Source organism: Takifugu flavidus, chromosome 22 (genome assembly GCF_003711565.1).
Source record: "Takifugu flavidus isolate HTHZ2018 chromosome 22, ASM371156v2, whole genome shotgun sequence".
Classification (NCBI taxonomy): Eukaryota; Metazoa; Chordata; class Actinopteri; order Tetraodontiformes; family Tetraodontidae; genus Takifugu; species Takifugu flavidus.
This window is the reverse complement of record NC_079541.1, coordinates 3,190,667-3,215,499: the sequence shown is the minus strand read 5'-3', so window position 1 is coordinate 3,215,499 and position 24,833 is coordinate 3,190,667. Positions and strand designations below refer to the sequence as shown.

The 24,833-nt window shown below is 46.5% G+C and overlaps 1 protein-coding gene across 4 annotated transcripts; it reads left to right on the top strand.

Annotated features, from left to right (window-relative positions):
• The first annotated feature begins 8,412 nt into the window (after positions 1-8,412).
• Positions 8,413-24,795, top strand: lrrc17 (leucine rich repeat containing 17). 4 transcript variants are annotated; one of them, XM_057023052.1, is made up of 5 exons: positions 8,413-8,687; positions 17,368-17,722; positions 18,410-18,881; positions 22,240-22,395; positions 24,046-24,795. In XM_057023052.1, exons 1-5 carry the CDS (start codon positions 8,413-8,415, stop codon positions 24,477-24,479), a joined length of 1,692 nt encoding a protein of 563 aa, XP_056879032.1. In that variant the 3' UTR covers positions 24,480-24,795. The 4 variants fall into 4 exon arrangements, with proteins under 4 accessions (XP_056879032.1, XP_056879034.1, XP_056879035.1 ...); XM_057023055.1 differs by lacking the exon at positions 8,413-8,687 and adding an exon at positions 11,233-11,443; XM_057023056.1 differs by lacking the exon at positions 8,413-8,687 and adding an exon at positions 11,534-11,725.
• Positions 24,796-24,833: the final 38 nt, after the last annotated feature.

Genomic DNA, 24,833 nt, shown 5'->3' with positions numbered 1-24,833 from the left:
AGGCAGTTCTATCCTGGACCAGATCAATGGTTCTTTAGTGTCAGGTTATGTACCCCGGTCCTACAAGGTGGCAGTGATTAAGCCGTTGCTTAAAAAACCATCACTGGATCCTGATGTCTTGGCAAATTATAGGCCAATATCCAACCTTCCTTTTATCTCTAAAGTTCTAGAGAAGGTGGTGGTGACTCAGTTACTGGAGCACCTGCAGAGGAACAGCCTGTTTGAGATGTTTCAGTCAGGCTTTAGAGCTCACCACAGCACAGAAACAGCACTTCTTAAAGTCACTAATGATCTTCTCATAGCTTCCGATCATGGACTGGTCTCTATGCTGGTTCTGCTGGACCTCAGTGCTGCTTTTGATACAGTTGATCACAGCATCCTGTTACAGAGACTGGAACATGTGATTGGGATTAAAGGGACAGCACTAGACTGGTTTAGATCATACTTATCTGATAGATACCAGTTTGCCCATGTCCACGGCGTTCCCTCCTCATACAGTAGGGTTAGCCATGGAGTTCCTCAAGGTTCCGTACTCGGACCAATCCTCTTCACATTGTACATGCTTCCCTTAGGGAACATTATTCGGCAGCATGGGATAAATTTTCATTGTTATGCTGATGACACTCAGCTCTATTTATCCATGAAACCCGAGGAGACAGAGAAGTTAGTGAAGCTCCAGACCTGTCTTAAAGACATAAAGTCCTGGATGTCTTCAAATTTCCTCCTCCTTAACCCAGGAAAAACTGAGGTCATGGTGTTTGGTCCTGAACCTCTCAGGGATAGATTAGATCACATGATCACTCTAGATGGTATCTCATTAACATCTAGTCTCTCTGTGAGGAATCTAGGAGTAACTTTTGATCAAAATCTCTCCTTCAACTCACACATTAAATTAGTCTCTAGAAGTGCCTTTTTTCACTTGAGGAACATCTCAAAGATCAGGAAGCTACTGATGCAGCCTGATGCTGAAAAGTTAGTCCATGCATTTGTTACTTCCAGGCTGGACTACTGTAACTCCTTATTATCAGGGTGTCCAAACAACTCTTTAAGAAGCCTCCAGTTGATCCAAAATGCTGCAGCCAGAGTTCTGACAGGTATTGACAAAAGAGATCACATAACTCCTGTACTGGCGTCGCTTCATTGGCTGCCCGTTAAATTTAGAATAACTTTTAAAACCCTTCTTCTGACCTACAAGGTCCTCAGAGGCCTAGCTCCATCCTACCTGGAGGAGCTAGTGATACCCTATCAGCCCAATAGACCGCTCCGCTCTCAGAATGCTGGTCTACTTGTGGTTCCCAGAGTTTCTAGGAGTAGAATGGGGGGCCGAGCATTTAGCTACCAGGCCCCCCTGCTTTGGAACCAGCTCCCTGTCCAGGTACGGGAGGCTGACTCCATCGCTACTTTTAAGATCAGACTCAAAACCTACCTCTTTGAAAAAGCTTACTGTTACTAATTCAGTAGTTCCAGTTACTATCATAGACAGACAAATTATCATACTTAGGGGGTCGTCTAATCATTAGGTCACATTCTAGCTATGCTGTTATAGGCCAAGGCTGCCGGGGTCCGGAAACATGATCACCTGACAGGCCTCTGTCACTCCACTGGGTCATGGTTCCTCTCCTTTCCTCTCCTTTCCTCTCCTTTCCTCTCCTCATCGAGCAGACTAGTTATGCTGATTCTTGTGTAGTTTTCTGCTTCTCTCCCCCCCCCCCCCCCCTCTATTTATTTGCAGGTATCACTGCCATCGGAGCTGCATAATGACCGCCGGCCCCGTTGAAGTGATTGTGCATATTTTTTGTGTGTGTTTCTGTGCTCTGTGCCTCTCCTCTCCTCTCCTCTCCTCCCCTCTCCTCTCCTCTCCTCTCCTCTCCCTCCTCTCCTTCTCTCCTTCTCTCTACCTCTCCTCTTTTCCTCTCCTCTTCCCCCTCCTCCTCCTTCTCCTCTCCTCTACCTCCCTTCACTCTACCTCTCCTCTCCTCTACCCCTCTCCTCTCCTACCTATCCTATCCTCTACCTGTCCTCCCTCCTCTCCTCTCTCTTTACCCAGCCGGCCATCAGCAGGAGGGTCCCCCTACATGAGCCTGGTCCTGCTCAAGGTTTCTTCCTGTTAAAGGGGAGTTTTTCCTTGCCACTGTTGCTTGTCTGGGGTCAGGCTCTGGGATTCTGGAAAGCGCCTTGAAACAATTTTGATTGTATAAGACGCTATATAAATAAAGATTGATTTGATTTGATTTGATTTTGATTTTGATTTGATTTATTCTACAGAAATAAGAGGGACTAAATAACTGATGATAATAGCAACAGAGCATCTCCAAAACTGCAGCTCAGTAGTATCAAGAAGGCAGAGTGGTGAACCAGGGGGGCCCAGGCCAAGAAATCAGCTGCTGTAGCTCAAATCTATGCAAAACATAGAAGCTTCTCCTGACAGAATGGTGACAGGACACACAGGGCAACACAACTTGTTATGTATGGGCGGCATACCTGCAGACCGCTCAGGAAGCTCGCCCTGACTCGTCCACCACCAGAAGCACCTACAATAGACGCATCACCTTAGCAATGGACTACAGCAATGAAGGAAGATGTGCTGGGGTCCTGCAATCGATGTAGATGTCGAAACTGCCTTCATCAGCATTGTTGCTGTACACCCTTTGATGGAAACCATGTTTCCTCAGGGCTGCGGCCTCTTTCAGTGGGATAACGAGCGGCGCCGCAAAGCAAAAGAGGGTTAAGGCGCACAACAACAAGTTCGAGGTGTTGACCGGCCCTCTAAATTCCACAGTTCGCATTCCCGTCAAGCATTCTTGGGCATGCAATTAACTTGCTTAAAGATCTGCTGTAAACATCTTGGGGCTAAGGACACCTTCACAAAAATGGGGCCGACTTAATATCAGACTGGTCGTCTCATTGTGCCTGATCACCGTGACTAAAGTGTACGGACATTGATCCATGGATAAGAGGACAGTGTAGCTGTGGCTAAAAACAAAAATGCTAAGACTCTTACACAAAAGCAGCATTTCTGGGAAATAAAATTGTGAAACAATGTCAAAAATAGATCCACAACGTCATGCTAACTTTGCTACCTACAGAGACGGGCTGTAACTTTCCACGGCTGCTAGAGCCATCATTTTATTGCACGATATACTTTACCCGCGGTTTATTTTCAGTTTTTGTTTCTCCCTGAATGTGGTCACAGGCTGTCTCTACATCTTGGACTGGGAGTAGCCTACACACCAAAACCAAAATTACAGACTGAAGTTGGTCCAAGGGCCAACAAAGTAGGCGAAACGGGGATAATTTAATCACTAAAACAATTAAGCTCCTTCCAAATATCTCTGAATTATTACAGAAATCTTTCTCCAGCATCACTCATCCGTTGTAAGAACAATCAAAAGAGACACGTACAAAAGAGAAGGCACCAGTATGTCAGTTTGGAGAACATTTAGTCTGAGTTGGGCTCTTTGGGAGCGCACCATGACTCACTCTGGTTGCCCATTCCCTATAAAAGCGCTGCAGCTTGAACCCAAAGCCGACCCCCCAACGGTGACTCAGCTCTGGTCTAGTTTGGGAGACATTTAGAGGCCAGTTTAGTGAGCTTTTAAATCTGTCTCCACAGTTAAATAGACTAATGGGAAACTTTACAGCGGCACAGGCGGAAACAAGAGTAAATGTCAGTTATTTTGCAACAATGTGTGACAAGCTCCCGCCTGTAGAGGATGAGCTGGTCAGAGGGTTGCGGCAAGGAAAAAATGCAGGTCGGTGGGCCGGCCACGGGCACTTTTGGTGACCTTTGCATGCTATGGGCCATTGTCGGAACACGCATAGGCTTCTTTAGGCATTCATGCATGCAGGAGGGAGTCCTGGATAATTGCTCTGGTCCAGGAGGAATGTTAAGAGCAGGGTAGGAGGCTATGCTGGCTCGGTGCTAACCTTTCCAGTGCTGCACACTAGAAAAATCATAGAGTCAACACCGAATTTTCCTTTAAAATCTGAACTTAAATCGATACCGTCTATATTTCCCAGATCAGGGATCAGAGTCACAGTCATGTATGGACACATTTAGGCGATTTACAGTCAAACACCAAAGATACTGATAATTTCCTTTTCAGGCTTAAATATAAAGGTTTGCAACGTTACATTAGTTTTACTGTGTCCGTGTGCTGCTCTGATACAGTATATAGAATAAGGAACTTAAGAGGTTTGCATCTCTTAATAAACAAACAATTACATTTAATAAGCTGCAGCTCAGTTTGTAAAATCAAATTCAGCCTGTTTCAGCTTTGCAAAGTCTTCCAAATGAATCAGGATGCATCACTGATTTATGAAGGAAAATCATTTTTGGGAAGCAAAATCCAAAGCGATATAGATTTTCAGCCTGTTTGGAACCTGAAGACAAGTGTTGACTGTCCACCAATATTCTGCTTTCAGATCACACACCACTTAAAATTCCCACAACAAACCCACCAGTTTCCTTTTTAACTTTCTGTCAAAGCCCTGCATCCAGCGACTTTCAGGAACTGGAATTTTTCCCCCCTCAGAGACAAAACAAACAGGAGCCTCTCAAGGTCAGAACTTGCCTTTATTGTGCGGATGTTCCAGCGAAGACCCGTCTTGCACGGTGGATCAATTTCAGGGACGTGTGTTTCATCTGTCAGTTGCAAACACATTTAAAAAGAGCTTTCAACAAAGACTTGGAGGGAGATCTTGACATGGCACCAAATCTACAATATTTTAGCCAAAATGATCTAGAGAATTTTCTCACCATTAAATTATTCAGGATTACCCAAAGCCCCATGCTCACAGATATGTTTGCCAACTGTCTCCTGTCCAAAAACCTACAAAGACATGATGCAAATATCGATACACACAGTTAATTTAATATTTATGGTGCTCTGAGCACAGTCTTCACAAGGAATCTTTTGATATATAGCAGATTTAGATCACATATGGCCAGAATCTGGACTGACTGACACATGCATTCGCAGGAGACACAAGAGGAAGGATTAACGGGGATAAAGCCTCAACATGGAGATCATTTGGAGGTAGAAACATGGCATCCAGCAACAGGTACCACCATCCTGAGTAATATCTGAGTGCTGAAATGCAAGAAAATGGCAGAAATGAGGATGTCGGGTGACAACCTTCATGATTTATTGCAGTCACGGCTGGTTGAGAGGCTGGAGAACGGGAAAAGGAAGCATCGGGACAACTGAGATTATCATCCCCTCCCCCCCACCCCGGTGCTGTGGCAAAGCATGAACTGAGCTGTGGCGAATGCAGATCTTGAACCGTGACATTTCCTGCTTTCATAGGAAATAACCTATTTGGTTTGATGTAGACGTTCTCACCCCCCAAAAAAAGGGATCTAGTCACACGGTGAGGATTGAACCTCTGCTGGGTTGTTACTGGCAATGCTCACCAGCATGATTCATTACATTCAATGGAAAATATGTCTAAACACGGCTGGCACCGGCTCTCAATTAATCATTTCAACAATATCCATCCATGTATGCTGAAGTTTTGTTAAGGTATGTCCAAATAAATCAGCACGACCAAGGAACGTTTGCCGCGCGTATGTAAACAACAATGACACTAATAAACGGCGCACAGCGCGTCATGAAATTAAAGGACTATGAGGCAGCGAAGCACCCATAGCTGTCATGGTTGATGATGCCACCTGCGCATTAAAGTCCAAGAACGCAACTTTCTTGATAAAACAAAACACGCTCAACTCGATATTCCCACAAACACAGAAAATCCTACGAAAAGCCACAAAAATCGTGGCTTCAGCCGATTGATTTTCTGCTGAGGTTGCGGCTGTGATTCTGTTTATTATCACGTTGCTTTTATCCAAATCTGACCCGGCTGTGTAAACATGCCCCCCTGCACGGGCGACAAGAGTTGAGGACATAAAATGACGGCACGTCAACGGTTGCTGGGGGAGATTTAATACCCAGAGGTCAAAGCCACTCCTGCGACCCTCAACATCAATTTCGTGCATTGGGATTCTTGCGATGGCAGGTAGTTTCTGCTTCGTTTGGGTTACTGGCTCGCTTCTCGCTCCTTTGCCAGAGCAACTGTTACGGTATGTGTCTTAGAGAGAACCCGAGAGCAGACCAGAACACGATGGTAAGATGGTCCAAATGAGTTTGATTGCGGGGGGGCAACACAAAGACAGACAGTCCTCCTGGACTGCGGGTAGCTCAGGAGTAAGGATCTGCACTTCGTGGGGTCCAGCGGAGAGTCCTCAAACCAGAAGCACTGCAGAAGGACTGCAGAGAACTCGGGAGTCCGACTCTGCACGCTCACTGGCCCAGGACACGCCATGGAGACCCAGAAGACAGACGCAGTCCTCCTGGGCTGCAGGGAGTATGGGTGAGTCCTCGAACCAGGAGCAGTCCTCCAGGACTGCAGAGAACCCAGGAACCGGTCCAGCAGACGGCAATGGAGACCTTGAACGTGCTGGGAAACAAACAGGACAGCAACCGAGACAACAGGACACTCCGGGCCCGATAGGTAGGCGCTCCCTCCTTAAGTAGGCAGCCAGGTGGCAATCGCGCCTGCCTACAGTGCCAGCTGTAGGCAATCAAACTCCCTAACGCCCCCTGGAGGAAATAAATCAGACACCACCCTGGACCCCAACAGCAACAAGCAATGCGCTGCCCTCCTCAGCTGTTTCTAGTGCGTCTTTTCTTCTTTCTCAACACCGATGTCTGATAAAATCTTTGGTGGAGCTGCCTGATGATCCTTGATAGGGGGCTGTCATGACATCATCGGCTTGAGTTTACAACCCTTGAAAGAGGAGCCAGAAGGAACATCTGCATTTTTTTGGGGGGAGGGGGGCATCAGCGACAGCGACAAATTACACTGACCCAAAGCTAGTTTGGGGCTTCAGATCTAATTTCGCCCATTTCAAGCTGATACCGTGGAAACAGACTCCAAAAACCACACCGTTGTTCACCACATTCAAGGGAGAAGAGATTACTCATCCAGTTAGACTTGGAAGAAGCTGTCAGGAATCTACATTCATTCCAAGTTGCTGTCATGCAGATTTTATGTTTGTTGAAGTTTGTAATTAAGTAATAGTCGATGGCAGGAGGTCAAGGTTTGGACAATCCATCGGGAATACTCAACATTTCGCAGGTGAAAGAGCAAATGTAACCAGGACAACACTGATATTGTTTAGCCTGTGCATGACGATGAAGAGAAAATATTTTAAAACCGCGAATGGCAGCCAAACTGGTCCCCACTGGTGAGGTCATGGTGTCGCCAAATGTCAAAATGTGATGGATAACAGGAAAAGTGGTGGAAAAGTCAGAAAGAAGCATTTGAATCATTCATGATCTGTTTTTTGCTCCCCTAAATTCATCAACAGCTTCAGGCTGGAGGTTTTATTGTGTTTTTTGTGGTAATTCTCCCAGCCACACACAGTGTTCAGTCAAAGATGGACTATATTTTGGTTTTCTTTACTGTTGCTCTTCCATTAAGGTTGATGATTTTCTACAGATAAGTAGGATGTCCAAACACTGAAACCATCCCACAAGGGTTAGGGTTCTTAACTCTATTACACAAACATGAACTTAAAATTTCCCAACTTTTGCAATATTTTCAAGATTTTAAGTGAGTTTGCAGATGTAGTTACCACGCCGCTCGGAAAATAAATCCCAAAATGACAATGTGATGCAAACACAGATCTGACAAGATGACTTTTACATGAAGGCTCCTCTTCCAACCAGTGACCTCACAGTGCTTCCTCGCTCGGCAGTGGGAATTTCCGGCGCTGGATAACTCGGTCTGTTCGACCTCGATCTGCACTCCACCTCCGGGGTGGGGGGAGTAGGAGGAGAAGGAGGAATACCTGTGTAACGATCACTTTAACTTGGCAGGGCCTGTTAGAGGTCACGCTGTTGGGTTACGCTGGAGTTGGGTTGAGCCTTAAATTTAGGATGAGAGAAATGCAACAGTGGTCAGATGTTCCCAGGAGAGAATTTGAAGAGCATTATCTCGCTGCCCCCTGATACTCCCAGCTAATTTAATCTTCTTATGCGCCGTTTATCAGTGCGGGTCCTGAGAGAAAAGGCTGCCTGCACAAAGAGAGAGATGAGTATGCCTGTCGCTGGCGCCTTATTTTAGCTCGTACATGAATAGAGCTCTGCAGGACAGGCTATAACTATCAAGTGTGACGTAGCCAGAATCTACAGTTTAAGACTTATGCCAAGGAGGATGGGGGGCGGGGGTTGGCGTACGGTAGCACCAATATAAATGTTCAGGTTGACTCGTGGCCCGTATTTGCTCTCCTGTAATCTTCATCGTGTTCTGGTCTTCCTCTGACAGAAAAGATAAATGTGGAGGATAGAAAGGGAGTATTTGTCAGGGAAGAGCACCCATCAACGAAGAATGAGATAGATAAAAATAATGAGAATGAAAAAGGCTCGTTTTCCAAATGGACAGAATGGACTTCAGAGGGAGGGGAGAGCGCAGGAGTCATCTGGTTCGTCTGGACCGTTGCAGCACGGCTGGGCTCGCCTTGTGATGTGTTGCTGCGATGCGTTCGCAGGCTGCCGTGGATCGCTGCCAGGCGGGGGAAGCGTGGAACACCGACTGGGAAACGCATCGAGAAATAAAGAAAAGCAAAGAGAGCAACAGATTTCAAACTCTGCCGTACAAAAAAGAACAGATTGCATAGGCAGGTAATTACCGCGTCCTGAAAGCACATCTACATGATGATCCGATGGTTGCTTCACGATGGAGAGAGCGAGCTGAGGCTGAGCCAGCACCTCGGTCCTGGAACAGCCTGCTGGGTGGGGAAGAGCCACCGAGCTTGAGCTCATTCCCCTGTTTGTCTTTCTTCTTCTTCTTCTACTACATCATCCCTGCGTCCGGATTTCAACTCCAACCCCAGGTTTTGTTTTTTCTCCCCAGGAATGTTGGGTGTGCTTGAAGCCTTGATTTCGGTGTTATTCCAATGTTTTGGCTGATTCCCCGTCTGTCCCATGTGCATTTTGAGTGTATTTACTTGTTTTCAGATTGCAACCCGATGGTGGAAAATAATCTACCTTCGAGACTGCAAATTCAGAGGCTTATGTTGGCTGTTCGCAATCCAAATGAGCCCATGATTTATTTATTTTCATTTCAAGATTGCCTGCTTAAAACCGAAGGAGCGGCGGTCTTATGTACAGTGTTCCTGGGGCAGAAAACAACTATCATTCACTATCATTCGCGTAGGAAAGGAGAAGCAAAATTAGAATTTGAGGGCAATTCTTTCATGTTACCCAACACAGCTGCCAGATAATCTCCTAAGAATTAGAATTAATCATCATCATTATATCATGATGGCTTTCCTTTCCACCCCCAAATCGTTTCCATTCCCTTTAAATGCGCCATCTTGCTTTATTTAGGTTATTAGCATTAAATCATTAAAGATATGGCATCAGGTAATGATGTTTCCCTGCACATGTTGATGTGTTTAGACATTTATATGGTGCAGGGAGGCTATAAAACATCTTTAAGCGGATGCTCTGGAATCAAAAGTCAACCTGTTTTATGTTTGAAGCATTTTAACAAGGTGCACATCTGTCTCTTCCTGAGGGCGTCACAGCTGGCGTGCCACACAAATCCCCCTCTCATCTCGCGGCATCCACATACACAAACTCACACGCACCGTGCGTATATCCAGAGCGTGGGTGTAGTGCGACCGAGGGAGCGACTACTCAATGTTTACCATCTGAAGCGTCAGAGTCGCCGTAGCATCGTACCCTCACCGCCGAGCTGTTGTGTTTGGCAGATAAGCCACGTGGAACACAATACTGATCCTAACATGGAGCTGTTTTTCCTCAGTGTTGGAATAAAAAGCAGCATTGTGCTGATTAGTGAGGGCTTTGCTCATCTGGCACTACAAAATTAAACAGATGAAACAATCATGAATGCTGTTTTGTGTCAGGCAGCTCACATTAATAACCAGCTTAAATAGGCTTTCAACATTATTTGTGTGGCCACTGAGAAGAAATGGTCACTCCAGTGGGAATTCTCTGGCTGTAGCTGGTGCCAACATTGAAACATGGCAGCTCTAATGAAGGATTTTAGCCTCATTTCTGTATAATGCGCAGGATGTTCTTTGTCTGGGATCAAACTTTTGCTAGATTAGCAAGCTAACATGTCTGATGAATTGATGTTATGTCTGGCCAACACAAAAGACAATTTTTTTAGATAAAAAGAAGCAGGTTGCAGGTTGTCTTGAGGCAGATACAGCTGAGCAGGCATGCTAAAATTGTAGAGCAGAGCAGCACTGTCATAAATCATGCAGAAACATGGACACCTGGGGCGTGCAGGCAGGAGCAAATTAGATAAGTGTTGGGAAGTCCCCACCCAAGAAGACAGCAAGATCTCTCTTAATACCCTTCTCTCCATTTATACTCCTTTGAGAGAAGGAGTATAACTGGAAAAATTGGAGTATAACTGGAAAAATTGAAGGAACAACAGAAAACCAAAGAATGTTATTAGCACATGTGGCTAAAAAACAGGGATTCCTCCTCGAACAATAGCAAGAGTGACTATTCTCATACAAATTTGCATTCATAAGGCCTGAGGACATCCTTGCATGAGTTTAATGTGGACTTGCGATCCAAAGATAAGCCCCCCTGATTGCCTCCGGTGGTCTGCTGCAGTACAAGCAAAAGCTCTGCCCTCGCTATTCCAGTTGGGTCAATATCATACGAATCTTTGACAGCTTTTGTCTCCATCCAGGGGGCTGAAAAAATTATTGAGTGGTGACTCAGCGATCCTGGTAAAGTGGACGAAACCTCATCAAACCAACTGACAAAGGAGGCATCATCCAGCAGCGAGGCAATGGGAGACAGATGTTGGAAGTGGAACAAGCGGCATAAAAGAGCACCCCTGTCCCACACACATCCCACACAGGGGGTGGGGGTGTGGGGGCTGTTTGTGGAGCCAGACGAACGCAGACCTTTAGACCCATGTTCGGAGGGGTATTACAAAAGGATAAGAGGGCAGAGGACTATTTACATGTGTGTGAGGTGGCGGTGGTGGGGGTTGTTTCTGGACTCTGCTGAACCAGACACACAGAATTTTGGCTCCTTTGAGAATCAGCCTTAAAGAGAGGGGGGGGGGGACACACAGAGAGAGAGAGAGAGAGAGAGAGAGAGAAGAGAGAGAGAGAGAGAGAGAGAGAGAGAGAGCGAGCTTATACTGCATAAGGCTATAGTCAATCACTCAGCATAGGCAGCCAGGGGAGGGAGAGGGGGAGGGAGAGAGAGTGCGACGGATTGCAGAAGTAGTCAGTCTTCCCTCGCTGCAGGCTCTAAGTTTATAGGCAGTCAGGCAGAGTTTTTTTGGCTGACATGCAGCGCTCATGACAGGATTAGGAGCCGGGGACGCGGGACCGACCGGAGATCTGCAGGTCCTATTGGATGAGCCCAGTTCAGCACAGGTAGGACTGAAAGTGGGCCGGTGTGTCAGAGCTAAAGGATCACCCAGCAGGGGCAGAGCAGCACTCTGTCTGCAAGAGACTTTTGGATAAATGGTTTCTGGCACAGTTTACGATAACAGCTGATGTGTTTTCTTGTGGAGGCTCAACAAGGTTCGGGTGCTGGATGTCGGAGAACTTTGGATCAAGTTTACATGATGTGCAACAATTGTCCATAAGTTGACACAATGCACTTACTTCTGAGGAAATCAACTGTGAACGCAGAACATTTGAGGAATTGCAAAAGTAGGTTAGGCTCTCCTCTCTACCCTTTCAATTAGATTTTTTTTTTTAAAGCCGAGACAAATTTATGGAGGGTCGTTGCCCCTTGGTGTTGAGCTTAATTTCCTCCCAATGGAGTAAATCATTCACAAAGCAAACACTCAATTGCTAATTTTAGCCTCTCAGTTTATGGCATTTGTTATGTAACTGGCCTCATGCACTCGAACAACAGGGGGGACTCGGTGTTTGGCTCCCAGTGGTGCTCAGGAGATAAGGCTTAGCGCCGAAGGGTCGATTCATCAGCTCGGACCCTCTTTGTGTCGTTAGCGGTCCTCCCTCATTCGCCATGTGGTTTCAGTCAGCGGGCTCCAAAGGCAGGACTTGTGAAAACAGCCGAACTGCGGACGCAGCACTTTTGTTTTCGGCGACTGGTGCGAGTCGCGGTGCTCGTTCGGGGCACGCCGGAGCTACGTGTGGAATTCTGCACCCAGACGGGGAGGGAGGGGTGGGGGAGAAGAAAAGCTTGACTTGCAGTTTTACCCTGGTCTCCCAGCGCCAAAGTCTTGTTTGCATGGAGTCGTGCTGTTGCAGCTTGCAAAAGCCTCCAGAAGGTTGGAGAGACGAGGACAACCAGGACGCAGCAGGATATTACATAATCCGAGAAGTGACAGCTTCCCTAGCAATGTTTGGAAGATAACACGTTTCGTTTCCATTGTTCATCAGTGATGTCAGTCCTTCCCACTTTCAGAGGACACACACAACACCACCACACACACAAGCACACGCACACTATACACACATCAATGGGCTCTCTGGGCGCTTGTAGATTGTCGGGGGGTATTCTCCGACACCAGAGGAATGAAAAATCACAAAAGGCACAGGTTCAGTTTGCTTCCATTCGCGGTTTTTCTCGTCGCCATGTTTGCTTTCGGGAGGTTTTGAACCACCTCTGATTTTTGTCTAAACGAACGTCAGCCTCCGTCTGCAAACCTAGCCTCTCCTGCATGAACCGAGTCTGCTTTCAATTAGGCTCTCAGGGATGTGTGAGGGATGTTTTCTCTGTCTCGCTCGCTCTCCCTGCATAGCCTCTATGCCTCCCTCTCTCCCCGTCTGTGCCACTCACCCACTGGTTTAGTCTTCAGGGCTTGCGGTGAGACTTTTCCCCTGGTTGCTCTGTGTTCTCACAGTTTGTCTCGTCATTCTTTCCTCAGCGGGTCTCCTACAAGGTAACAAGCCACAGACCATTGAGCACATAAATTAAACCCAGCCAGTCAGTCTCCTGATAACCCCCCCAACAGTCCTTGTGTTTCTGAACTTTTTCTCCAGGAGGTTTGAACTTTTTCCATCCCCAGTGTTGTTCCAGCATGGCCAACAACTCCAGGTTGGTGGGTCTGAAGCTCTGACACAACAATACCCCCCGATCTGACAGATAAACCATTGGCGTGGTCATAATTGTTGTAGAAACACAGACATGTGGGACACAAATGTGGATTTATCGGATGATGAAATAGAAATTTAGAAATTTGTATGAAAAAAACCCCAGCAATGCATCAGGTTTCTAGCGCATAGCACGCTCCTGAGTGACGCGACCCAGAGATAACTCTCAGACGAATCGCAGTGATGGAGGATCGGGCTGCATGTTCAGATAAGATCAACATAAGGATGAAACAGTCCATACGGCCGAGCCATCTATTAGGAGATTTACAAGCCAGCACCGGCCTGCTAAGATGTAAAGCGGTGTATGAGGATTAAGGCAAATGATAAGATAACATACAGTCATTTGAGCTACTGTTGGTGGGGGGTGGGGGGGGTGGGTTTATTAAAAAAACTGCTGCAGATCTGAGCCAATAACACATACTTTTACGCTGATTCTATAATCTCCGTGCAATGGGAAAAAGAGGAGAGGTCACCAGCGGGTTTAGGCTCCATGACTCATCATTGGGTGAACCGCCAGACCAAGTCAAATCAGAATTTGGAACGCTGAAGGTCTGAAGTGGGGTCAATCTAACAGGAATCCAAATTTTAGACCCTCCTGTTCTGGTAACGTGTTGGATCGCTCCGGCCACCCCACTGGGGAATTCCCTGTGATATGGTCGTATTTTCTCTCACCTTGCAGGTTCCATTTTTGACACATCGTGAAGGAGGAATTTCCCCTCAGCTCTCTGCATTCTCCCTCGGAAGGGGGGGGGGGGGGGGGGGGGGGGGGGTTATTGCTTGAAAGGGAATTTTTGTCCTCGTGTGCTGCCTCCATCTGTGTTCCTGGCTCTGGTTTCACCCCTCTCTTCCTGAGGTGGGCAGGTTAGGATGGAAGCTGTCTGAACTACTTTAGTGTGCTGGGACCAAATCTGGGGCTGAAACCTCCATCCTGTTGTAAAAACACACAGAGACACAAACCCCCTCTGTCATTGTGCAGCGAGGTGTATTAACCATCCCACTGAAATGACTTTTAAGACATTTTTAGATGTTCCATGCACGTGTTCACCATATGGGGGATCAATGTAAAGTGGGCGGGGTTTACATTTAGAGGGCTGACCAATCAGAACAGTGGCTGTATTATATGAGGTGTGTACCTGTAGTCTGTAGGTAGTTTTTGGGCGGATTCCTGCAACACAACTCAATAGAGTCTGAGATAGGAGCATTAACTCGTGCCTTCCAGATGAGTTATTAGCCCACACACTGTTCCCAAACCAAAATTCCACCCTAACATACCTCGGTAGGCTCCATCATTTATTCAGCGCTTTGTTTTGATCGTGCTGAGTGCTTATTAGGAAATAAAATACAATAGTGTTTTGGTTTAAAGGCCAACAACTCTCCATTTGCTAATCTTATTGATGCACAGTTTTACTGTAAATATTTTCTCAGTACATGCTCCCAACTGGTTATCCGACGCTGATGATGTAATCATACTGTAAATCCGCAAATGTTCCGACTGTAATTGTCTAGCTGTTTAGTTTTAGATTATCTTGGCTAAAGGTTCAGGGAGAACAGTTGTATTATCAGGAGGTATAAACACATGGTTTCCCTATGGTTGTGAAGAGATTGCCAATGTTACAACCCAGAAATCTAAAATATAATGTTTCCAATCCAGCTTCTCATCCATCAAAGCCTGAGACTTTTCCCACAGGCTTATTTTCCATGGTCCCAAACGAGACATAGTTGCAATTTATTTTTTTTGTGTGTTTGATGTTCCGAGATCCAGGATGGTGTTCTTGGAAGCTGTGGCACAGAAAGAACGGGAAATAATTGTCTGACTAATTTCGGCTGGTGCGGGCATGAGGTGAACCGCATGGGACGGATTTGGTTCGACAGGGGCGGTTATGGCCTCAGCTGGAACGAGCACAAGCTCTACGTGGAGAGGTTTTTTTTTTTTTGTTTCAGCAGTCTGCAATCCGAGACAGCAAAAGCAATATTTGGACAATTTAGTCTGAAGAACGTTGAATTTTGGTATTTCTGTTACGGTCGGTTGTGCCAGGACCCGAAAGCAGGCAAAGCGCAGAAGTGAGGTCAAAAACTAGTCCACGAAGGAAAACTCACAACGATAATCCAGAAACGAGAAGTCAGGGTTTCGCTAGGGAACAAAACACGCCAACGCTGGCAAAACGTGAGTTCAGTTCATAAATAGGCAGCTAGATTATCAATAGGCTGCAGGTGCGTCAGTCCACGGTACCAGCTGCGGCTGGAGCATGGTTCCACCACGCCCCCTGCAGGGAGAAACCCGCAACGGAGCTGCCAGAAGCTGGGAACCTAACAATTTCTTTGGAGTGGTGAAGCTGAACGGCCAGAAATGTGCAACGATTTTCCACCTTCTGAACCGACAAAGAACTTGAATTGCAGGTGGTGCACACTGCAAATGACTTTAAAGACTGTGTGTTCTGGCCACAAGGGGCGCTAAAGTACATTTATGTGGATTTCTTCGGAAGGAAATGGCTCCTTTGTCACTTTTGGATACAGGAATTTTGCCAGATTTTTCATGATGATGGCCTTAAATACTGCATATAAAAACCCATGAAATAATCAGCTGAAGACTATTGTCAAAAGTCATGCAAAAAGTTAACTTTGCGGTCATTAATCAACACTTTGTGGCAGAGTTGTGTAAATGTAATTGTGTCTGTACAGTTTGAAAATGAAGACGCGCATTACTCCCCCCACTTCCAAATCATTCCCGGTCGTGAATCGAAACCACATGTACCAGACCAAATGACTTAACCTGATGGCAGCTGTCGACAGAGGCAGGATTAGGGTCTCGCTCCACGCTCAGTCTGGTCTGGTGTTTGAACTGACCTGACTTGTACTGTGAGAACTGGATCCTGTCTGTCGGGCGCTGAAGGCAAGAACACTGCGTGTCTACAGTAGAACCAGCAACAGTAAACCCCCTGTTGTGACGTAAGAACGGCTGCATGGAGGAGAAGGTTGGCCGATAGCTGCACAGTTCAACAGTGTTCACTAGACTGGAAAGTGAGTCCCCAGATACATTCTCAGCTGTTTCTGTCAGCAGTTTGCAAAGACCTCCGATCTGTTTGTTCACGACGGAACGGCAACATCTGCATCGACGGGCTTGTTCCACTGGAACAGACTGTCGGGGAGGGGGGGGGGGGGGTGTCCAACTGCACTGAGTCACCATGTCTGTGTGTCTCCTGTGCTGTAAGCTGACCGTACAGTGTTAACTTTTAATGCATTTTTATAAGTAATAGCAGCAAGAAAAGAGAACCTGGACAGTATTTTCACACATTTGATGCTTCTTATGAAGCATTAACTCAAATGATCTTGGCCAAATTTTTTAAGTTAGTCCCAACTGAGGGGCTAGTGCCGAACAATTCCTCAGATTTGTAGGCCGTGCTACTCTCAGACCTTGATGAGCAGGTCAAACATGGGAACTATAACCTCACTGTGACCTCTGACCCTGTAGGTTATATAACACTTAGCCTCTGTAAGCATACATTAGCAAAGACTTACAGAATCTGTACATTGCATCATTGTAAGAGGCTGATCATCCTTCACTGTTGGGCCAGGTGTGAGACAAGGTGTTGCCCAGGTGACCGCCTGCAACAGTGCACATTATAATGTTTAGCAGGAGTGATTTGTAAGACGTTGAGTTTTACTCCTGAGCTGTCAAACATGGGGAAAAAGATGGATTTGGGTCCAAAGGGTAAACATCCTGCGAGTGGATGGATGTTTGAGGAAAGTCAGAACAAAAACACAAACAAAGTGGAAAGAAAGCAGGTGTTGGAGGGGAAAAATGACAGGAAAGTAGGGATAAATGAAAGGATGGCAGAGGTGGGCACAACGGAGAGCAGTCTGTTTAGCTGAAAGGGCAAAACAAGCATGGGGTGTCCTGGAAAGCAGACCGCGCTTTACTGCAACCACATTTTAATCCATAACATGCTAACACGTTAAATATGTCCCCCTTTCTTTTCATTCCAGCCCCGTTTCCTGTTTCCTCTTCCGCGCTCCCCACTTTCTCCTACCTCCCCACTAATTATTTCAGCGTGTTTCCCTCACAGTTGACAGCAGGTCTCCATGCGCCAGCCTCCCAGACTCTCTCAGCAACAAATTGCTTCCTATTTTCTGAATTATTGGCACTTCTTTTTTGAGCTTTGTGTCTCTGTCAAGATCAATTTGGCTTGGAAAATGAACTCTCTGTTTTTCTCCCCCCTCCTTTCATCCAGCTGTGACCGGCCTCCTGTATTCTCCCACATCAATCATCTGGAAACATTCTTTAAAGGTTGCCCTGACGAACTAGAAGCCCCCCTTCCTCTCCCCCTAGCCGCCATGCGCCTCCCGGCCGCCGTCCTTCTCTTGCTTCTCCTGCACTCGGCTGAATCTGGCAGAAGGGCTCCGCAGTATGGAGCCAGGGGCCGCGCATGGGGAGGAGGCAAGTCGAGACGCCAGGCTCAGGAGTGCAAAGAATACATCGAGGCAGGGGAGAAGTACCTGGACTGCCAGGACCAGCAGCTGACCACAGTGATGCAGGACTGGCCCACAGACATCCAACACCTGCTGCTAGCAAGAAACAAAATTCAGGTAGAGCCTGTGTCCTTGAACGTGTGAACCGGTAGACTTGTTGGGGGGAAAAAGATCAGTTCTGAGTATTAAAATGGTTAAATTATTTGCAAACAGCTGCTCCAGCTGCTACTCATGACTCTAAATCCATCCAGCTTGTTGATACTGCAAGCATCTGCGCACCATTTATTTAGGACCGCGATCAAACACTTTTTTTTTTGTAAGTGTGTGTCTGCATGTAGCTTTTCACGTGTTGGAGTAAGAACACACATCATCTGTGTATCACAGGAGGAACAAATCTAAACGGCTTCTTATATTTAATAAATAGCAACAGACCAACATCATTATCCCAGAGAGGAAGCGTATGTGTTAGAGTGAGAATTGGGGTTAGGAGGAGGGTTAAGGTTAGACTCTGGAGACATTTTGCCACTGCAGAGGGCACCGTGTTGTATTCTAGCCACATGATAAAAGGGGAATTCTGTCACACTATGCACACCAAATTACATCTGGGTGGTAATTGTTCTCTCTTATCAATAAAACAAACCAAAATTCATTCAAGTGACATCAGACAAAAACAATTAAACATTTTATTAGCTGAGTGTATGTGGGAAAGTTTAGGGATAACCAAACCGTGGCCTCACTGGCCCCATAAACTTAACTCGCCAGCCATTTTGAATAAGAAATGACACTTTTCATTCCCTTCCTTAGGTCCTCAGAGACAACATGTTCTCCCAGTTCACCCAGTTAAAGAGCCTGGACCTGCAGCAGAACGACATCTCTATGGTGGAGGATGGAGCGTTCGCCGGCCTCACGCAGCTCACCACACTGCTCCTCCAGCACAACGGTCTGAGGACGGCGTCCGAGGAGATCCTGCTCCCCATGCGCCGCCTCACCTACCTCCGCATCTACGACAACCCCTGGACCTGCGACTGTTCCCTGGACAGCCTGGTCAGGACCATGCAGCTGCCCAGCAACCGCAACCTGGGAAACTACGCCAAGTGTGCCGGGCCCCTGTCGATGAGGGGCCACAAACTGAAGAAGATGAATGTGGAGTTGCTGTGCGCCCCCGACAGAGACGGAGAGGTGCCGAGCCGGCCGCAGATCAAAGTGAAGCCGGAGGTCACCTCCATATGTCGCACATATATGTTCCCCAAACCTCTGCTGGACTGCAGCAACAAAGGTGAGACCAGGTTCTGCAAATCTCCTGTGTAAACGTGTCAGTTGCATCTTTTGAAATTGAAGAGGAACGGCAGGAATTACCAGGAATTCTTCTCCCATGTTTAAATTCCAGGTAATAAAGATTTCTGGAAAAGTTGGTGGGAACATGTCAGCAATAAAATGGTCTGGACCAATGTCTGCTAACTCATATGGTTTGACCGTAAAGAACAACCACTCGTGCACCAACTTTTTGGTCAATTACGATTCTTTATGATGAATCAAAAGCAACCGCACAGGATGCTGATTCCGAAGGGTTGCTTTAGTGTCTTTATGTTAAAATGCAGCCATTTAATGTTGTGTTGGCACCCCTCATGTGCTGCAATTTAATTTCTAAACCCATAAACTTGAGTATAAATTCTTTCCTGAGCATTTTACTAAGTCGGTTGCCCGATGAAAGTGGGCACGAGGCTCCTTTCTAGAGTTCTGGCCACAAGTGGGCTGAGCAAGCAGAGTTGTGTTTACTTTATGAAAGCTGCCACATGGAGCGTGTGAGCCTCATTTAGGGGGAAGCGCATATTCTAATGCTTTACCGAAAGCTTCTCGTTAAGAGTCTAAGAATGTCCCGACACAACAGGCTCTTTGTGCTGCACCAGATTCTGAAGAGCATCGTGTGTGTCCATCATTGTGTGTTTTTTGATGTTTAAAAAATGTTGTCTGTGGGGAGCACGCAGGCATCTATCAGAGTGCAACACAGGAATTCTCAAGCTCTCACATCTGGTTCTTTCATTGTAAAAGTAAAAGAGAAGCCACTATCAGGCCCCACCGATCTATAAACTGTAGCTGCGTCACTGTTTTCCAAAGACAGACTGAGGCACAGACGACCAATTGTCAATTTCTCCAGACAGATTACTTCTTGTTCCTTTTAGTTGAAATTTTTCCCTCCCTAATTGCTCTCTTTTATCTCTTCCATGTCCCTCAAACCAGCTTGTTTCTGTCTTTCCCTGACAGCAGTTAAACCTGACTCTTTAAACCCGCTTCAGTGGAACTCACTCTTTAAATCAGAGCTTTCAGCCCGTTCCAGAAAGCAATCTTTTATAAAGTGGCGAACCAAAGCGCCACAATGCTGCATTTATGCTGTGTAAAAGCCCCCAAACCTTTTTTTCCCGCCCCAACAGCAGAGCATTAGAAGCGATTCTTTATCTCATTTGCTCTGAAGTCTCTTTGTTTCCATCTCTGAATGTCATTCAACAACCATCTTTTTGCTCTTTTCCAACACCCGGCAATCACACTCCACTTCCTGCCTCTTTCAGAAGCCCTCTTCACACACGGAGTCAAGTTCCATGAGTCAGGGTTGCTCTATATGTGTAAAAATACCCCAAATTCACGCTGGTGTGGAATCAAAAGCGGCAGCTTTCAATCGAATCAGAAAACAAGAGAGAGCTTGTTCCGCTCATTCACAACCTCCAACAGTTTTGCAGGAGCTTTGACAGATACCGAAGCCTCATTTTATGTGACATTTTTATCCACCTATGACATAAAACCAACCAGTAGTTCCAATAACTGTCATTCCACGCAAATCCAATGCAAAAGCAGTATTAAGGGCATTAACCTCTATCGACTCTAGAGCCCACCGACATAATGAGGTCACGGCTGGCCGTTGGAACTGCGTTACACTATAAACAGGATTATTAGTATGTTTAAAAAAGACCCCAGCCTATAACATTAGTGTGATTATTAAGCTGTACAGCAGGCCGGGTTACATGGAGCATAATTTAATAAGCAGAGGACATTAGCGGTCGTTGCACCCTTCTTGTAAAATGCTAACGTTGGGAAAGATCCTGGGTGCTTCAGATGGGCTCGGCGGAGCGAGTAACAGGTCATATTTTAGGACAAATAACTGTCCCACTGGCCTTTATAGGTGCTCTGTTGTTGATTACATGCTGTTTAATTGTGATTCACTGTGACTTCAGATGTGCTGAAATGATGTTTGGAGCGCGTTTCACTGGAACGCGCGTTTCCTGTAAAGGAACGAAGTCCTTTACAGGAAGGGTGATTACTCACAGCAAGACACAGCGAATAATTAAAATAAAAAAATCCCTGTCTGATGACCAAACCGTGGTGCTCGGAAATGTGTCAGCAGAGATCCCTTACAGGACGGGACTCGCACGCCAAGTCAAAATCACATTCTCATGTGCATTCACAGCAGCGTGTGCTTCACCTACGTGAAGTAGGTGCTAGAGTTGAACCTCCCGGGTAATTGACTAAATCATCAAATTTATAGCCTGGACATTATCGGCTGGCTTGGATTTCCAGAGACGGGAGCGGAATCCATACTTGGGTTTTTATGGAAAGAATAGCTCAGGCACAGATGTTCCTGACTGAGCACAAAAACTCTCCTTTCGTTTCATCTTTATTCAGTCGCAGCTAGTTTTAGGGGCCCATATGTTAAAGCATAAAAATTAGACTTCTCATTAGAAAACACAAGGTTGAATAGCCCGTCAGTGCTGCTGATTAAACGCTGGCGTCGCTGGATGAGTAATCGTCTGCAGGTCATGTCCAAGCAGGAATAATATCGTGTCTGCAGGTGATCCCGGGAGTTTGATGCCAGCTAGCCATTTTTCTGTCTGCGTCTGTGTTGACAAACGCCCCTACGTTGCCAAACAGCATTAATTACACTTCCCGAGTGCGTCCGCAGCATCTAGGAGCGCAATTTACACACATCTACACTCACAAGTGTGTGTATATTTTCAGAGTGATTTAAAGGAAAGCGCCTCCTTCACCCAAAGAGCCCCAACGTCTGCAACATCTGCTCTCGGTGCGCTAGAATGCCCTACATTTTTCAGAATAAATCAAAAATTCCACACAAACACATGCTGGAGAGTCCTCCACATGCACGGGCCTCAACTGTAGAGTATCGATGGCTTTAATGGAATTCTTCACCCTCGTCTGCAAACATGTTGCGGATTATTGCAGCTTGTTGTCAAAAACATGTCAGACAACAAAGCTGCAGGTGATAGTGAGGCTTCACGTCTCAAGTCTTGGGAACGTCCGTCATCCGTAGGGGAATACGTGGAGCTCACTGGTTTGTACATCAGTGCCTCAAAAGCCATACGTGGAAGAAGCGAACCGTGAACCATCAGGGAGAAATATTAGTGTCCATGTGGTCACACGTCGCTCCGGCTTGAAAACGTTAACAGTTGCAACAACCCACAGAACATCTTGAAAACCACGAAGGCCGCAGACCGAAACTCCAGTTTCTCCAGATGCCCGAGGGGACCATTTTTTATTTTTCGCTGTGTCATCATTTCCGCCCCATGTACGATCTTTGCAGAAACGACGTCTTGTGTTTTGACATCCCGTCTGTTTTTTTTTTTCTGGAGATTTGAACCACGTCCCGTCTGGGCTGCCGATTGACATCGTCAAGATGGACCTGTCTGGGAACAGCATCAGACACCTGAAGCCCCAGCAGTTCCTGACCTGCAAAGACCTGAAGCTGCTCAACCTCAGCCGCAACAGCCTGCAGCAAATCGAAACGGGTGAGAAACTGCCTGGGTAAGTTAGAGGACAGGCAAATTGGCAACTCTCAACACCTGGAGGCAGCCGGGATAGGCTCCACCCCCGCCGCAACCCTGCTGAGGGATAAAGTGGTAAATGATGGATAGTTGGAGGGACTATTTTTCCAAATTGGCTACAAGTCATCATCTCATCTTCTTTGAGATATTAAGTCAGCATACACATTTCATTGAGCCTACAATACGTCTATAGAGGGTAACTATGGCAACCCTCATATGCCTAATGTGCAACCAGCAACACCTGCGGTTGCTCCACCTACGACTCATCTGATTTATCCTAATTTCCAGCTACCTGACCCGACTTTTAAAGGGGCCGTTACCCCGATCATGTCCAAGCTGATGTGGGAAAAAGGAAATCTTTCATCCCTCTCTTCCTCGCGGATGTCGCTCTCGCTCGCGTCCAAGTGTTTCCAAGATAAATTTGGGAACTCCAAGACCAATTCTGACATCTGCTCCCAATCACCTCTTCCTCTTTGTAATCATCTTCCCATTTGGCGTAGATCTAAAACATGTTTACGATCAGTTTCAAGAGAATAATCGGACTTGGACGACTGGAAACTGAAACCATTGACGGGAAGACAGAGGGTCTGTGAATCGGGTTATTTATTCTCATGTTCCATTGTTGGTTTTGGCCAGGTTCTTTGCCAGATTGTTGTGGGTGCAGATCATCCTGTGATGGAATTAGCTACAAATTTCCCATGACTGACAAGAGTATTTTAAGAGCTGTTACAAAGTGCTGACAGAATCTCTGTGTAATATTCCTCCTAGAACCTTTCTCACTGTCAGAAGCCTAAAAAACGCTGCACGTCTGGTTGGAACGGCGCTCCGACAGTATCGCATCCACGTCTGCGGTCACGTTAGACCTTGAGATTCTGTTTGTTGTTGACGGGTCATCATTCTTGGGGGGGGGGGGGGGGAGATGACCAGGATATACCTGGTTGGCTTGTTTCAGGACATGAGAAACACGGACATGAGAAAGTTTTATTCCCAGAAAGCTTTAGTGGAAACTTTTCATGGTTTTTTAAACACCTGAGGAAATGATAAAAGCTCCTGCGGTTGACCCAGAGCTAGCGAGCATCATTAAAAAGGTTCCCACTGGCCCCCAGGTATGTCTTCTCTTCTTCTGCACTCCTCTCTTCCTTCCGCTCCAGCTCAGTCTAAGATGAAAGCTCAGGCCCGAGGCTGTCGCACGGCTCATTACACTCTCTGCTGTCAAATAAATCCAGCCGCTAACAGCATCTGGAACCTTTTAGGGACGATGTCAGCAGTCACTCTTTGAGACACTGAGTGATCAGAGGGAATCTAACCACAGGTAGAAATATTTAGGTTGCACGTCTGGGGTTTGTGCGGTTCCTCTGTGTCCAAGTGTTTCCTGCTGGGGTTCTAGCTTCTCCTGGATGTCGGAGGAAATTTAGGTTAAGGGGTGTTGCTAGATTATTAGTAAGTGGGAACCCAAATGTGCTCTGATGTCCTGGACGTCCACCTGGACTTGACTGATTTCATTTCCATGTCCTGGACGTCCACCTGGACTTGACCACATGCGATCTGGGTTTCAGAACCCTCTCCAGAGCTGCGACTCTCAAATAAAAGCAGGACCTTCTCTTCTCCTTGCAGCTGCCTTCGCGGGCCTGTTGTACCTCCGTGAGCTCGACCTGTCCAACAACAGCCTCCACAACTTCCAGTACGGCGTGCTGGAGGACCTCTACTTCCTGCGGAAGCTCTCGCTGGGGAACAACCCCTGGGTCTGCGATTACAACATCCACTATTTGATCTACTGGCTCAAGCACCACCCGGGGGTCCAGTACACCGGCCTGATCTGCGCCGAGCCCGAGGAGTTCCGGGGCTGGCGGGTGGAGGATTACGTCAAGACCTACAACGGGGAGTGTCCCAAGGATAGACAAACTGGAGGGATGGATACGGGACAGGGGGCGCTAGGAGGGACTGACAATGAGGCCCAAGAGGTGGCGGGGGAGACGGACAGGGGAGGTCTGCCTCAACCCCTGCTGAGGAAAAGGATAAACGGGATAGAGATCATCAGGTTGAGTTAGAGCGCTGGAAGATTAGATAATAACGAGTCCTTCGATCACAATGTGGAATCAAAGTTTTTAAAATTACAGTTTTGATCTGAGAAAGTGAAAACGATATGAAATCTACCCCTCCTTTCTGATACAAATCAATTATTTATAACATTTTTTGTAATATTAATTTCCAACACAACTGCAGGTGCTCTCACGTGACTGTTCAGTTTTGGAATTGGGTTGAGGATACACTTTTTATCTTAAAAACATTTTTTTCTGTAGATTGATTGATGTATGCAATTGTGATCCTGTTTTCTGGAAATAAAACTGGGTTTATTTTTTCTGACTCTTTTTACGACTAAATTAGATTTTGCTGCACAATGT